The following is a 14,759-nucleotide window of genomic DNA, read 5'->3' as shown; positions in this document are numbered from 1 at the left end:
ATCCTATTTTATTACTTTATCTTTATTTTTATCTTCGCGTAAATATGGCTCGGCACACTCCGAAATGTCACCCTGCAATACTTTCTCTAGCCGCACGACGAGAAACAAATCAGGACTGGGTTTGCTGATGCTAAGAACGCAACCTCTAGCTAAAGTACTAGCGTCGCTATAGGCAATGTGCCCTCCAAGCATTCTTTTCAATCCCTCAGAATTCATATCGACATAAAAATTCTCCGACACCTGAAACGTAACGATTTGTATTATGCATTCATGTATGTATTCTTACAGTTGTATCTTTAATTATTAAAAAAATATCATACTTTTTTCTTTTCTCTGGCATCGTACAATGCGAGACTCGCGAATATTGGCTCCACTTCCAGTTCTAACTTTAACTGCAGACATTTCACAAGAACTTTATGAGCGAAGGGCTCTGTAGGTTCAGGTGCAACGCTAATTTCTTGCCACTCATCATCTGGAGAAGTCGGAGGGGCGTAAAGCGGGAATAGAGCTTCCTAAAATAAATGTTTCGTCAAAATAAAGTTTGCGTGCTTGCCATATTGCAATCTATCTCTTTACCTGTCGATCTTCCAATCTCTTCTGCTCATTCATTTGATCAATCGTCTCCAGACAGACGCGATCTAATAAACTTGGCAACAGTGGATCATGCTGCGAATGCCGTAAATCCAAACTTGCCCAAGATCCTCTCGGTGTATCTCCACAGTTAGACAAATCGTCTTCTTCGTTCGGTGATCCACAGCCATTTATATCCTCTTGATCAACCTAATTCGAAAAAATTGTTTTCATTTTTGAATACGCTGTTCTTGTCATGAAAAAAAAATCAACACAAACAAAGAAATATTATCTTCAACACTAGATACCTCAAAATCTTGTCTAGGTGTATCCTGAAGCAATCTGTCTCTAGCAATAGGAGAGATTCTCCCTTTGTATTTGCGATGTATTACAACCCAGTCTGAAGTAAAGCTCTCAATGCATCTCTTCACGTAAGGCGACACGGTATCTCTGAAGGTCAGATGATTAAAATAAAAAACTATATCATTTAGTAAATAACTAATTGTACTTTTTTTATCATTTTGCTTACAAAGATTCGTGTGGAACCACTGGCTCCTCTGTTCGAATCTTTCTCTTTATAACCCTCAGTTCAACATCTCCAGGTGGAAAATCCAGTATTGGTTTTAAGGGATCACGATCCAGCACTGTCTGATGTTGTCCTAAGAACTCCTCGTAATCAAGTGGCTCTAATACCTCACACAAGGACATCTGCAAAGAGATTAAATATTAATTTACTTTTAGGTTAAACACAATGTCTTCAAATTTCAATTGAAAATTTTTACACACCGTTGAAGAGAATCCTGATACACTACTACCACTCTTGGACAAGTCTCGCGAATAGGATGTAGAAGTAGCGATTTGCCGCCTTACATCGGCAGCATGCTGTTTGCTTAACTTGTGAGCAAACGCACGCTGGACCGAAGACATTATAAATATCCCGGTGAAATAATCTGAGGATAAAATTCTGTAACAAAGTATAAATAGATATAAATTTATTAACAAAATACTACAGATTTTAGCCTTTAAATTCAGATCAATGTATCACACATTTTCTTTTTATCATCTAAATTTACCGTTTGTTTGTAAGTAATACACTCAATAAAGCAATACATTCAATAAAACAATATTCACTTTAAACTTGCAATGTTTGTACAGATATAGATATTTATTAACAATTTAATTTCGAAATAATTGAATGTCGAATCTGTAAAAGAACTACTACACAAGCTTAAAAGTGAAAATACAAATAATTAGAAAGTAAACAATATTCATAAAATGTGAGAGTTAATTTGAAATGGAAAATAGAAAAAGTGTGAAAAAAACAAGTCAGAAAAGTACAACATATTATAACGAGATTTTGCAACTAACATTAGTTCGAATTCATCGAAAATGAGACGAAGTAGAATACTGAAAATTCAACAACAAACATTCACTGTTCTTTTAATACTTCTCCAAACCTTGACGTACTTGACGTAAAACGTGAAACCTTGATTGACGCAGACTGACGCTTCTTGTTGTTAATTTGCGTTTAGTGTCGCCACTCAGTTATCTTCTTGAACTAATACTAATTTTTACCATCACATGATAAATAAACATTCAGAGTTTGCTGAATTATTAGATGATGATAACACGATACCAACTAGCGTCGCTACTGTGTACTGTATTATGTCTGCTTGTTTTGCTAAATGACAGCTGTAAATGACGGACGAAGTAGGCGGATTTCTCGTTTCGAGCATGTCGTGAAAGATGCATAAAACTGCAACAATTATGAGTGACAGGAAATTAAAGTCAAAGCAAATAGAATTGATACATATAATCATAGAATTTTATGGATAATTATACAAATATGTGTCCTGCACTCTTGGAGAACGAGGAACGATGCTTGGGTGGTATGACTTTCTTTGCACAAAGTCATCCAGTGGAAGTATGTGGCAGCAATGGGCTGCCACTCACACCAAATTCCATAACTATTTACGGGAAATCACAGTTTTTAAAGACCATTTACCATCCTCATCTTTCTCCGTATCTTGATATAATTAGAAGCAAGCATGGTAAGCTTCTAAAATTTAATGCAATTTTATAAGCTTATTTACACGTTGTGTAATTATTTTTTATTCATCTACAGAGAGAATAGTGGTTGTTGCGGAATACAGTGGAGATCCATTAAGCAACAAACATGATCTAAGTACAGAGGAGATTATAAAGGTATCCTTTCAATGTCTCTTGGCACTGCAACATATGAACAAACTAGATCTGGTACACAGACATCTGAGTCCGGATAATATTCTGATTAAGAAAAACGGCGATGTCCAATTATACAATTATGGATTATACTATATGACAGATGCAGGGAAGAATGTGTCTTTTCCAATTGGGTATTTTCAGATATTCGTTTTTATCTATGTAAATTTTGTTTGCTTTATATGGTTTTCTCACATATGATTTTTTTTGTATCAGTTCTCCAAAGTATACAGCACCAGAAGTATTTCTAAATCCTAGTCCAAGTGGTGTTAAGGTAGACTCATGGTCTCTGGGAATGATTATAGCTGAGCAATTATTAGGACAATCCATTTGGCCTGGTGTAAAGCTGTTCCAATGCTTGAGGAAAGTTTTGAGCTTGATATTATGTGATACCAGCATATTTGAACGTCTTGCCAGAGAAAATAATTGTTACCACATTTATGAAGTAAGGAATGTTTATCTTTGCACATCGTAATCTGTAATAAATTTGTATTACAATGTTATATATTTGTATCACACAGAAGTTACCAAAGGAGTTGAAAGAATTTGTAGATTTGTGTCTACAAATTCATCCTACTAAGCGTAAGACTCCAGAAGAATTATTGAAATTATCGATATTTGCGGAGCATTTGATGAAAAATGCACAGGAGAGGGAAGAAAATCTCTATAAAAATGTTATTGTTAGAAAAATGGATGAATTATATTATTTATGGCAATTGGCTGGTGGGGACATTACTGTGGATTTAAAAAAGCAAGGTCTTGTTAGATCAAGACCACCTATTTTGACTATTCCAAAGTAAGTATTAATCGTATACATGATAATCGTGAAAATAGATTGTTTATTTACGATTATATTGAATTGTTCAAAATTTTTTTAGCTTAGTTATATTACTTGGCCAAATGTTTGGTCAGCGGGACACCGCCAGCCTACTCGATGTAAGGATCGTGAAAGTTCCTTTGGAGACTCTTCGGCAACGTTTAGCTCACATTCCATACATAGCAAACTATCCTTGGTTGACAAACCAGTCAGTGCATTTACTTCATCTTACATTTTATTTCGATATTACAACATTATTACAAAAATGTTGTATTACAGAATGCGAGTTCAGGCGCAGGAAAATTTAACGAACGCCGACGAATCCCAATTGCCGTTAATTATAAGAGAACGCGATACGGAGTATCAGTTTTACAGGCTCGTCCTGTTCGATAGACTTTTGCAAGTATATCCTCTTACTCATGAAGCGATCATCGAGGAGGCACACAAAGATATACCACCTCCGGTTAGAGGCGCCGTGTGGGCAGCTTTGCTCGGCATCACCGGCGACATACAGAAGCGTTACGATATGATCGACAAGGAAACACCCACTCACACTGATCGACAGGTATGATTGTTGTGTCTGAAACGATCCTTGACGTATAAATGCATTTCACTAATGATTTGTCAGATAGAGGTAGATATTCCGAGATGTCATCAATACAGCGAGCTACTGTCGTCCGGCGCCGGACACGAACGATTACAAAGATTACTGAAGGCGTGGGTCAGGAATAATTCCCATTACGTTTATTGGCAAGGACTGGATTCACTGACGGCGCCTTTTCTTTACCTGAATTTTAACAACGAAGGTACGATTTGTTATTCACATAATTGCGTTCCTTAATTTACGCGCAAGTTTTCTTTTAGCTCGAGCGTTTGCGTGTTTGTCTGCCTTTATACCGAAGTATCTTCACAAGTTCTTTTTGAAAGACAACTCGGCAGTGATACAGGAATATCTAGGCAAATTCTCTCAAATCATTGCATTCCACGATCCTCAATTAGCGAATCATCTGAAGTCTATAAACTTTGTGCCGGAACTTTTTGCCATACCGTGGTTCCTAACGATGTTTTCACGTAAGTTTTACTCTCAATATTCCTTGTTAATCGTACGCCGTATTATTAATTGTGAATGAATATTTTAGATGTATTTCCGCTGCACAAGATATTGCACCTGTGGGACAAATTATTGCTAGGAGACTCGTCGTTTCCTCTTTTGGTTGGACTAGCAATATTGAAACAATTGCGAGACTCCTTATTAATGTCAGGTTTCAACGAGTGCATTCTACTCTTTTCCGATCTGCCCGAGATTGACATAGAACTCTGCGTTAAGGACTCCATGATGATGTACCAAAATACACCCGCTAGTATTACATACAGAAAACATCAGTACAATACAACAAAGGTACAAAAGATTATCTTTATCAATCAATTTATTTAATCTACATATCATAATTCCGATTACCTGATTAATTTCCAGGATGCAAACTGGATTGAACCTGAAGCGGGAACTGAAAATATGCCAAGGATAAGTGTAGACGATTTTATAAATTTCTACAGCAACTCTTCGAATAAAATGATAGTGGTCGATGTACGTAGTAATATACAGTAAGTATGACAGGATTTTTTTTATTACTAATTATATATTAATTCTTTTACGAAGATTTATTTCTTAAACTGGTAATCGGTATTTTTAACAGATTTGAAAGAGGATCTATTCTAGGGAGTATTAATATTCCATTTACAAGTGTGCAATTGTCTCAAACTCACATCGACACACTCGGGCCTCACGCAAAGCCCTTGATGGATAATAAAAACAGCATTGTTGTAATTATTGGGCCACACGATCAAAATAATGCGTTGGTAAGTAATCATACGAGAGGAAATTATGTAAAACATATATATTTTTTAAATATTTCTTCTTACAGTTTGCAGATTTTTTAGTAAAGTGCAATGTCGTGGGAGTCTGCTCTCTGCAAGGTGGAATAAACGCATTACGACTAAAGTCTCCGAACATTATAATATCTGCGCGCTAATGGTGTAAATAATACTCAGATTTATTAATTCGTAAATTGATATTATGACTTGTAAAACTTGTATAACAAACTAAACAATTTTGTTATAAAAAGATTCACTACACTTCATGTCTTATTTTCTTCTCATAAAGATTATTCCATATAGATTTTTGTATACATATATTGAAGTATATTGGTTGCTATGACAACAAATGTCAAAACTATAGAGGCTTAAGACACGTGCGTTTCGTTACTTGCTTAGTTCCATTCACATAATTGGTTTGTTTAAATAAATAAATATGGAAAAAGGTGTACCACCGGATCTTCAGAAATGGTTCAGGAAATGCTTGAAAAAGGAGTTCGGCAAGACCATACAGAGCGCTATAGACGAGGAACAGGAACCCAGCGACGTAGCTGACAATCTCAAGTACTCGAAAGACATGACCACTTTGTTGGATTTTATGAAAAAAGTGATAGCCGAACAATACCTAGCAATAAAGCCCTCATCTGCAGCCTCGCAATCACAGTCGTCGCTCTCCTTCGCCAGCGATTTCACGGCGGACGATTGGGCTTCTCCGCAAGAAAACGGGGAGGAGTGCGATTATATCATCGACAAGATCAGTCGCGACAAGCCGGTTCACGTGAGACTGGCCGGCTACGAAATTTTATTGAAAATTGAATTGTCCAACATGAACAACAATTCTCAATGGGATAAGCTCCAGAGTACGCTGCTGGACGGTCTCATGGACGAGAGCAGAGCGATATTCGAAGCCAGCATGCAGGTACACGCGAAGTTACTGAACTGCCCACCTCTGCGCAGCATCTATAGCAATCTGTTGAACGCGTTCAACACGCAACACCATGCGCAGCAAACGCGCGAGACTCTGCCCACTTTGATCTCTGGAATTAACTTCAAGTTCTTCCTGCACGAGAAACTGTTCTGCACGATGCATCTGATAATCCGCTATCAGGAGGAAATGTTGAAGAACAGTAGACAGAGCGACAAGATTATGGAGGAAATTGTAGAGCAATTTGTGGCGCTCCTCGGTACGCACAGCTTCGGCAACACGCTGCAACCTAAAACCTTGAACATACTGCACATCATTTCAGTGTTGGAGCCGCAAGCGAAGTGGAGCAAGAGATGGCTGCACAGTCTCTCTACCAGGAGAACTTTCATCGCCGCTCTGACCAAGTCGCCAATATTGCTGCAAAATGCCGTCGAGTGCGTGAACAGCGGTTTAAAAGAAACACCCTGCTCGTTATCCGCGTTCATCGTGGACGACGGCAATGAGCTGTGTATCCCCGGGAACACGATAGAGACCGCGACTTATCTGCACTGTTTGGTCCTCATTTCGCAGCTCTGTAGCTACGAGGCAAGCAGAACATTGTTCACAGAGAGTTTGTTGCAGACGCCGTTTGTTATCGCCGATTTCCTGATAGAACTGTCGAAGTCCTTGAATAAGTTGGCCGTAGACGCGCCCAGCGGGGTGTACGTGACTCTCCGCATGGCTCTGAAAAATGTACTAAATATATCAGAAGTGTTATACAACACTGAATTTTATCACACTGCATTATGCCACTTGACGTCTCTTCCCGAAAACAATATAAAGATTTGGCCACACACGTTAGACATCATCTCTCACATGATTGACACGACCGAAGGTCCAACATTTTTGATTACAAGTTGTAAAGAGCATTCAACGAACTCGGAAGACAAACCGTCAAAATGTCCGGTCACAATCATAATGCAATACGCGTCGAATTTGTTGAAGCAACCATTTTCCATAATGGACATGGAATGCATTCTCAACTCATTCAGTCTTATAGAAAAGTTATTCAACATTTACGACGTTTACGAAGCTGCGCAGGAACAGATAGAGACACAGTTCTACCCGGCCGTCGCTAATTTTTACAAAAAATTAAACAAATGCAGCGCCGAGAACGAGAATAAGGTTCAGCAACTCGACAGGTGATCGGAGAACAAATTTCATCTCTGCAAATCTAAATTTATAATCTGATCTGATTTTTTTAAATTCTAGTGCTATCAAAAAAATTTTATTGAAAATGGTGTCGGTACCGCTTGGAGTGCAAGCGCTCGTCAACGAGAGGTTGGTGTTCGAGGAATTGATTCGCGGATTGATCGTTCCTCTGAGAGCGACCTGGAGCTCCACCGACATAGTCAGCTTCATTTCGTCGGCTGGTCATTTCGAGCTGGGCTACAACGTGCTCGCGGATCTCGCGCCCCACGTTCTGTCGACCTTGCTGTCGCAGACTTGCGCAAACGCGGAGGATCCCAAACAATTTGACGATCCATGGGATAGAGAAAACATCGACGAATTTCTACATATACTCGCACTATTTTCCCTCAATTTCAATTGTAAATAATTCAAGCAGCGATGCAACATTCGTTATCGTATATTTTCTGATCAACTGATTTAATATGGTGCAGGTTTCGCCGCGTTTATGATAAAGGACGGCGAATCAGATAACGACGAGGGAAAAGATTATCCTTCGAATTTGTCCGAATTATTGCAAACTGCGATAAATGAAGATTCAAGCTACCATCATTTAGGTCTTCTTTCGTTAAATGCAGTAATTTGGAATCTAGATATTTACGCCTACCTAACGAATTCGTTGAACTTCCAGGTAACGCATTACAAACGCCTGAAGAATAATCGCAATTGCGCGTACTAATAAGCTATAATTTTAGAAAGCGTTGTTAGATATCCAGAAGGAGAGCACGATTCTGATCGAAGCTCGCAAGGAGCAATCCGACGATGAAACTGACTACGAGCGGACGGAGTATGATGATGAGGATAAGCCAGAGCCGAGAAAAGAGTACATAATAGACGATTCTAGTTATCTGAGACACAACATTTTATTGAAATCATACTACATGACGCACAAAAGGAAGCAGTACCCTGTGATACCCTTGGAAGACTATGAACTGTTTTCGGAATTTCCGCCTCCCAGGATGTACGAAGACATGATAGATCCGCCAACCGTGGAATACGATTCAGAGTTAGAGGATATGCTGCAAGAGGAGAGGCCCGGCTTGTTAGACATCAGTTGGGTGTCGCAAGTTAGGGCGGCTCATAAAGCCTCACGGTGTCCAATAAAGGTGAGATGCCGTATAAATACAATTTAGCACGCAATTATATGCTTTGAAAATAATTTCGTTTTAGAATTCAGTGATGACGAATTTATTGAATCAAATGCATAAGGCGATTCCAACTGCGGAATGGGTAGAACAATTTGGATGGCAAGAGAATATAACATACGACGCGGATTATTGGCTCCCGGAAGACGCGCATGCAATTAATGTTGTTCTGAATTACGCCGAACAACGGCAGGTTTTAAAGAATACCGACGACAGCAAGAAAAATTTGAAACAATTTATTCATTCTGCCTACATACTTATACAGTACAACAAACCAAGTAGATTCGAAGGTTTTGATTGGTTTTTGGGAACAGTATTCATTGTCTGCGATGGAGATCTGAATAAGTATGTATTGATATTTATCTCAATAATTAATCTTTAAATAAAAACAAAGTAATTAGAGCATAAAAATAAATTTGAGCCTCAGCTGACCGCGAATTAATCCTTTGACAACAGTTTAAATAACGGTATGGATATCTAGTGATGTGTTTGATTACTTGTTCGATCAATGATGTTATTATTTGCTCATTTTAATCGCGCGGAATTAAAATTGATCGAACAAGTTTTTTAAACTGTTGTCAAAAGTGATTAACTCAAGCTAGTCGTAATGTCATCATTGGCAAGTCTCAGATTGAAAACTTGGTTCTCACCGGATCAATGTTTTTTTTTTTATCATCGACCCGACTCAACAATTTTCTTTCATCATCGACCTATCATCGAATGATACGATAATTAGCGACAATTAATTACAGATGTAGGACGTTCATTATGCAATTGATTCAATTTCCATCGACACTGCTTCTCTGGCCAAAATTGGGCAAAGTTATCGACGAAAAAAATAACGAGAGCACCAGTTCGCAATTCACTTTTATGCAAGTTTTAGAAGCCATGGTGAATATTGAGCTTCCGAACATTAAATATGGATTGAAGGTAATTGAATTTCATCTTTTGAATATATAAAGACTTAATTATCTAGAAACATAATCTAACAAATCCGATTGACGCGATAAGGATGTCTACGGTGTGAATTGGTGGATGATATTCAATAGAATGCTATCGCAATGTTTCTGGGGCATTCTTCCATGGAGTGAAGTAGTCCACTTTTTTGCAATTTGCATTCTATACCCGCCCGATTATATGGTGTATTATAGCGTATCACTTTTGCAATGCTATCAGGAAACATTGCTGCGAGACTTAACGAATACGAAAATGTGGCCGGAAAATATGGCATGTATATGAAAAATATTGAGTTATTCATAATTCATATGGAATTAAATAATTTACTGAATGTGTTTTCACACAGATGTTGGACGAATATCGATGTCATAGTTATATTTCATACATGGATAATTTAGGTCAACGATATAGAAATAGGATTTTGCCGGCAATGACTAAAAATCTGAATTCAGAAGATGAAATATAAATGTACATAATGTATTATCTAAGGATAAAAAAGCAAGAAAGAAAAAATAATCGTCTTTAGCGATAAAAAAATCACATACAAGAGAAAATATTTTATAGATTCTTTACATTGAAATAGTTATGTATTATGTTGAAATAATCACAAAATAAAATAATGTATATATTTGTACAACGAATAACAATTGACGTATTATAATGAATAAAATTGTTCTTTTATTTCCTATAAATGCACTCTAGGATGCATTAATAAACGTACATAATTTGTACGTATATGAGAATGTTTACAGATCGTATTTAGAAATCTTCACATATACAGCACGAATAGTGATACTTGTGTAATTTGCATACCTGCAAAATTCAGCGACATGTGAGTTCAATGAAGTTCGTTTTTGTGAGTTTTCCAATGATAACACTTCAAACATGAAGATCGGACACCTTTTTATATATGATACAATAATCTCGTAATATTGTCATTCATTCTTATTCTTTTAATCATCGTGAATTGTAAACAATTTCGCTACTTCATTCAAATCGTCATACTTTGTATCTGCTGTAAGAACCTAAAATGATATTAAAAATGTTTTAAATTACATTATATTGATTAATTTAAATAGAGAGTTAAATGTGTTTGAATAAATTTAAAATATTTCAAATAAATTATTAAAAAAATAGGAACAAATTAATAAATTACAAATTATAAACTTACTCGTCTAGCAATCGACATCCGGTTGAAGATATTCCACAGCACTATTCCTACTACAACGTCATCTCGAAGATAGAAAATAACGCCTTTTCCGAAATCATCACGTTTTGTAGATTGCTCTACAGATTTATCTTCACATGATTCTTTGTTTTCTTCTAAACTTGTGTTCTCATTTTTTATAATTTGTGACTCTGATTTTGCATTCAGATTGTACTCAGATTGTGATTCTTCAGAATTTGTTTTTTGTTCCTTAGAAAAAAAAAACAAACAGTTAAAAGAAATTGTTTCAATTAAATATATTATATTTAATTGCAAGGATTTACTTCAGTAGAATTATCAACCACAGTTGCTTCCGTTGATTTTGCAAAGACTCCAACAGTTGGCAAAGATGAATCCACGATACCTATTGCCTCATATCCTACGTCAGGTCCCAAGTCTGACCAAAACATTGATTGATGCAAATAAGGTTTCCCTGTACAAAAAATTCACTTAAAATTGTTTTCAAAAATCTCAATAGTCTACAGACATTAAGCTTGCTAAATTTTACCTGCACCGGTCATATTTTCGCCTGCTAATCTTCCAGAGGTAACCGCGTGATCATGATGTTCGACTCTTCTTCTACCAAGTTTGACATCATAAAAACATGCTGCGTCACCAGCGACCCAAAGATTGCTTCGTGCTTCTAATTCGGCATTAACAAGAAATCCTCCTATTTTAGGATCCGTCTCTAAGTGGGAAGATGATGCCAAATTCGTATTTGGTTGAACACCCACCGCTACTATCACTTGATCAGCATCGATCTTTTTATTGAAGAAAATAAAAAGTTTCAGTAAATAGAAGCTCGATTAATGTAATTAAAATACTTAGATTCTTAAATATATATGAACATACAGTTTGACCACCGGTAAGAATAAGAGACAGTCGGCCGTTCTTATACCTATAATCTTCAATTTCTGAGCTAGGTATAGAATGAACACCTTCTGCTGCGGCCTTTTTCGTGGTCCACTCACTCAAGTATTCCGGTAAAACTTGAGCCATTATAAATTTTTCCTTATAAACTTGGGAAACATTTTTAGATTTATCTGCTAAAACAATATTATTATTAATAAAAAAAATATGTTCTCAAATATAGTATCAATTATTCAGTTAATAAGAAACATACAACTTCTAGCCAATGCGCAAGCAAGTTCCGAGCCAAGAAATCCACCACCAACAATTACGATATTCTTGCACTTCGGATCAGAAACATTCTGTTCTAAATCGAGAAAATCGTCCTTTGTCCTGAATGTTGTAATCTTATTTTTTATTTCATCCTCAACTGATTCAAATACAGGCAAATTCTTCGGCGATGTACCTAAAGATATAATCATACATGAAATATTTTATTTTGAAGTTACTTTAATTTTCTTTCTCATTTGACAAAACTTACCGGTTGCAATAAGACATTTGTTGTAGTTTATTTCATGACCATCTTCAAGAATCGCAATTTTATTTACAACATCAATTTTCGTTACTTTCCAACCCATGGCTACAGCAACACCACCCTTGTCAGATTCGGTAAGATGAGTAACACTCGAATAGAATTCGTGCGGTTCGTAGAATATACTAAGAAATAAATACGAAAATATTGTATAAAAAGATAATTATTCTACTTATAATAAAATAATATCTACTTATATAATATTGAATCTAGCAAAATTTACCTTCTCTGAGTGCCATTCCATTGGTTAAAACGTAATTGAGCGGTTGTTTCTTTATCTGTGTTGTACCAAAGTTCTTTAGATAAAGGTGGTCTCATGTAAGGAAACTCTCCTTCTTCCGCTATAACTAAAACCTGAACAAAATCTCTTATTTGTACAAGTTGAGAGAAAAGGAATTCAAACTTATTTTACAGTTATATATACCTTTGCTTTGGGATCTCTAGATTTAATTGACCTAAATGCTGAAAATGCAGCAGTTCCACCACCAATCAGTAAATAAGGTACTTCTTGAGGTATTAATTTAGATTCTGCTGGAACTTTTGCTTTTTCTCTAAATCTCCTTTGCCGTTTTCCTTCTTTCTTTTCTAAAATTGTAATCAATATATATATTCAAATGATATATTTTAAATATTTATACCACATTAAAACTATTCGCTAATTCATGTTTACTTTCATCCGTCTCTTCAACTGCTTCCTCACCTTTCAATCCAGATGATGAAGATACCTATAAAATATATGTAAAATAAAATTTTTAGTAAAAAAAGATAAATTAATCAATATTCCTAATTTATTAAAAATTTTTTTGTGATGAAATACCTTATATGCTGCAACTCCTGTTACAATTAAAGCAGCGAGTAAGTGCCAATAGCGAAATTGATATTTTCCAAATTTGCCTGAGCCTTTTTCACTTGATTGTTTTTGTTCTCCATCTAATTTATGCACTTCTTTACATGATGTTGAACGAGATGCATCACGTTCTGCTTCACAAGGAGGAACAGCTCTCTCTGGCTTTGATGTAGACTTGGCCACACATTCTTCTGGCTTGATAGTAGTGCCTGATGGCTTCTGTGGATTTTTATTGCTCGCTTTGCTACTATAGCGCAAAGTACCAATATTTACAATTCCTGCAAACATTTCTAGTAAATTATCAAAGAAATATTAACTAAAAGAATATTATTAAAATTTGACTAGCAACAAAAGCAAAAACAAGTAAAATAAGTGATATAATATAAGTGTATAATACATAAAAGATAATAGCGTTATTAATAATTTATTATTCTTTCATTAATTTATTAAAACAATCTATAAAATATTACCAAATTGTGAGCAAAAAGAAACAGTTGATTATATATATATAGTGTTTAATTTTTTTTAATCTGGTATTTAACGCGTGTCTTTGTAATGTAAAATATGGTTCATGGGTTTTTAACACTAAAATAATAGTCTTTAATGAACGATTTTCAGGTTATATCATCCATCTCCTACTCGAGAGGGAACACGCCGCGTGGAAAACAGTAAACATAGCCTCACTAAGTAGTAATTACACAAGAGTACAAACTTATACAAGTACAATACTGACATATACAGAGAAAAATAAACCTAATAATAACTCTCTTGTGTGAAAATAAAATGACAAAATAGGCGGGAAAACCTAATAACTTTATTAAACCTAAGGAAACATAAATCAAGGTAAAAAGCAATAAAAACACGTCTTTCATCACATCGATACGTACCGATGTATTTTACAGGTCGATAGAGATGATTTGCTTGCGTAATCCTGGTTGGCAATCGGCTGATAGCTCTGCTACAGACGAACATCTTCGCCGAGCCGGTTGTCCGTCGGCTTTACGCAATACGATGGCGTTTGCGTGTTTTCCCCCAACTGCTAACGTGATCAGCAATCAGCCGCTAACTATTGCTGTTTGTATCGTCAACCGGAAGAACGTTCGCCGGAAGAATGCTCGCCACGCAACACGCCATTACCTGGATTTCCCACTTTTCTTCTTTGCCGTGTCGTCTCTCCGCTCGTAACAGGTGATTTCCTGCGCGGCGGCGGAGCCGGTAAGCGAGACACGTGAATTTAATAAAAGTCACTCCACCGAGATGCGTGCGTACGCACATATATGCACTTGGGATGAACCATGGGATGAACGATGCACCCAGTTGAGATGGCTTGTAAGCACAGCTAACTTCTCTTTCTCTGTAAACCAAATAATATAATCGATTTAAGGTAAGTAAAATAATTACTTATAACTCTAATAAAATATAAGGAAGCAATGTAAATAATATAATTTATTATTTATATATAAAATTTCTCTCTGCTATCACATGCATGTGACACCTATGTTCAATTGAT

General features: G+C 36.2%; 4 protein-coding genes across 10 annotated transcripts in view; 2 read left to right on the top strand and 2 right to left on the bottom strand.

The window, feature by feature from the left end:
- The window catches only part of Zir (Zizimin-related), a 187,497-nt gene extending 185,345 nt beyond the window's left edge, over positions 1-2,152 (bottom strand). For 3 of the 5 annotated variants that reach the window (XM_067357864.1, XM_012377413.2, XM_012377415.2), the window contains exons 1-7: positions 1,939-2,102; positions 1,357-1,534; positions 1,100-1,278; positions 879-1,020; positions 577-780; positions 321-512; positions 16-240 (exon numbers count right to left, since the gene is read on the bottom strand). In XM_067357864.1, the coding sequence (XP_067213965.1) occupies positions 16-240; positions 321-512; positions 577-780; positions 879-1,020; positions 1,100-1,278; positions 1,357-1,497 (1,083 nt within the window). In that variant the 5' untranslated portion in view covers positions 1,498-1,534; positions 1,939-2,102. Of the gene's footprint in view, positions 1-15; positions 241-320; positions 513-576; positions 781-878; positions 1,021-1,099; positions 1,279-1,356; positions 1,535-1,938 lie in introns of all 5 variants that reach the window. The other 2 variants (XM_067357863.1, XM_067357862.1) reach the window with 2 other exon arrangements.
- A 104-nt stretch (positions 2,153-2,256) lies between these two features.
- Positions 2,257-5,761, top strand: LOC105678243 (TBC domain-containing protein kinase-like protein). The gene is made up of 12 exons (XM_012377416.2): positions 2,257-2,621; positions 2,696-2,945; positions 3,028-3,256; positions 3,333-3,607; positions 3,690-3,836; positions 3,908-4,193; positions 4,257-4,434; positions 4,493-4,699; positions 4,768-5,027; positions 5,103-5,230; positions 5,323-5,485; positions 5,551-5,761. The coding sequence occupies exons 1-12, from the start codon at positions 2,399-2,401 to the stop codon at positions 5,656-5,658; spliced, it is 2,454 nt and encodes an 817-aa protein (XP_012232839.2). The 5' UTR covers positions 2,257-2,398; the 3' UTR covers positions 5,659-5,761.
- A 141-nt stretch (positions 5,762-5,902) lies between these two features.
- LOC105678249 (protein broad-minded-like) lies at positions 5,903-10,235 on the top strand. The gene is made up of 8 exons (XM_012377426.2): positions 5,903-7,606; positions 7,677-8,014; positions 8,087-8,283; positions 8,348-8,758; positions 8,823-9,142; positions 9,550-9,727; positions 9,809-10,024; positions 10,101-10,235. The coding sequence occupies exons 1-8, from the start codon at positions 5,937-5,939 to the stop codon at positions 10,218-10,220; spliced, it is 3,450 nt and encodes a 1,149-aa protein (XP_012232849.2). The 5' UTR covers positions 5,903-5,936; the 3' UTR covers positions 10,221-10,235.
- A 405-nt stretch (positions 10,236-10,640) lies between these two features.
- Positions 10,641-14,759, bottom strand: part of AIF (Apoptosis inducing factor) — a 110,092-nt gene continuing 105,973 nt past the window's right edge. The window contains exons 4-15 of one of the 3 annotated variants that reach the window (XM_012377417.2): positions 14,137-14,603; positions 13,220-13,527; positions 13,073-13,127; positions 12,827-12,987; positions 12,626-12,756; positions 12,352-12,527; positions 12,085-12,276; positions 11,814-12,007; positions 11,470-11,722; positions 11,246-11,394; positions 10,926-11,171; positions 10,641-10,779 (exon numbers count right to left, since the gene is read on the bottom strand). In XM_012377417.2, the coding sequence (XP_012232840.2) occupies positions 10,708-10,779; positions 10,926-11,171; positions 11,246-11,394; positions 11,470-11,722; positions 11,814-12,007; positions 12,085-12,276; positions 12,352-12,527; positions 12,626-12,756; positions 12,827-12,987; positions 13,073-13,127; positions 13,220-13,527; positions 14,137-14,221 (2,022 nt within the window). In that variant the 5' untranslated portion in view covers positions 14,222-14,603 and the 3' untranslated portion in view covers positions 10,641-10,707. The remainder of the gene's footprint in view (positions 10,780-10,925; positions 11,172-11,245; positions 11,395-11,469; positions 11,723-11,813; positions 12,008-12,084; positions 12,277-12,351; positions 12,528-12,625; positions 12,757-12,826; positions 12,988-13,072; positions 13,128-13,219; positions 13,528-14,136; positions 14,604-14,759) is intronic. The other 2 variants (XM_012377419.2, XM_012377420.2) reach the window with 2 other exon arrangements.

This window comes from Linepithema humile, chromosome 6 (assembly GCF_040581485.1).
Source record: "Linepithema humile isolate Giens D197 chromosome 6, Lhum_UNIL_v1.0, whole genome shotgun sequence".
NCBI lineage: Eukaryota > Metazoa > Arthropoda > Insecta > Hymenoptera > Formicidae > Linepithema > Linepithema humile.
The sequence above is the reverse complement of the archived record's forward strand: the minus strand, read 5'-3'. Positions and strand labels throughout refer to the sequence as shown.

Excerpts from the sequence above, each read along its gene's own strand:
- LOC105678243 (XM_012377416.2), top strand. The coding sequence starts at position 2,399 with ATGGATAATTATACAAATATGTGTCCTGCACTCTTGGAGAACGAGGAA. Across the intron at positions 4,435-4,492 it reads CCTGAATTTTAACAACGAAG|CTCGAGCGTTTGCGTGTTTG; the intron begins GTACGATTTGTT and ends GTTTTCTTTTAG. Across the intron at positions 5,231-5,322 it reads GATGTACGTAGTAATATACA|ATTTGAAAGAGGATCTATTC; the intron begins GTAAGTATGACA and ends TATTTTTAACAG.
- LOC105678249 (XM_012377426.2), top strand. The coding sequence starts at position 5,937 with ATGGAAAAAGGTGTACCACCGGATCTTCAGAAATGGTTCAGGAAATGC. Across the intron at positions 9,143-9,549 it reads TGCGATGGAGATCTGAATAA|ATGTAGGACGTTCATTATGC; the intron begins GTATGTATTGAT and ends AATTAATTACAG. Across the intron at positions 9,728-9,808 it reads ACATTAAATATGGATTGAAG|GATGTCTACGGTGTGAATTG; the intron begins GTAATTGAATTT and ends TGACGCGATAAG.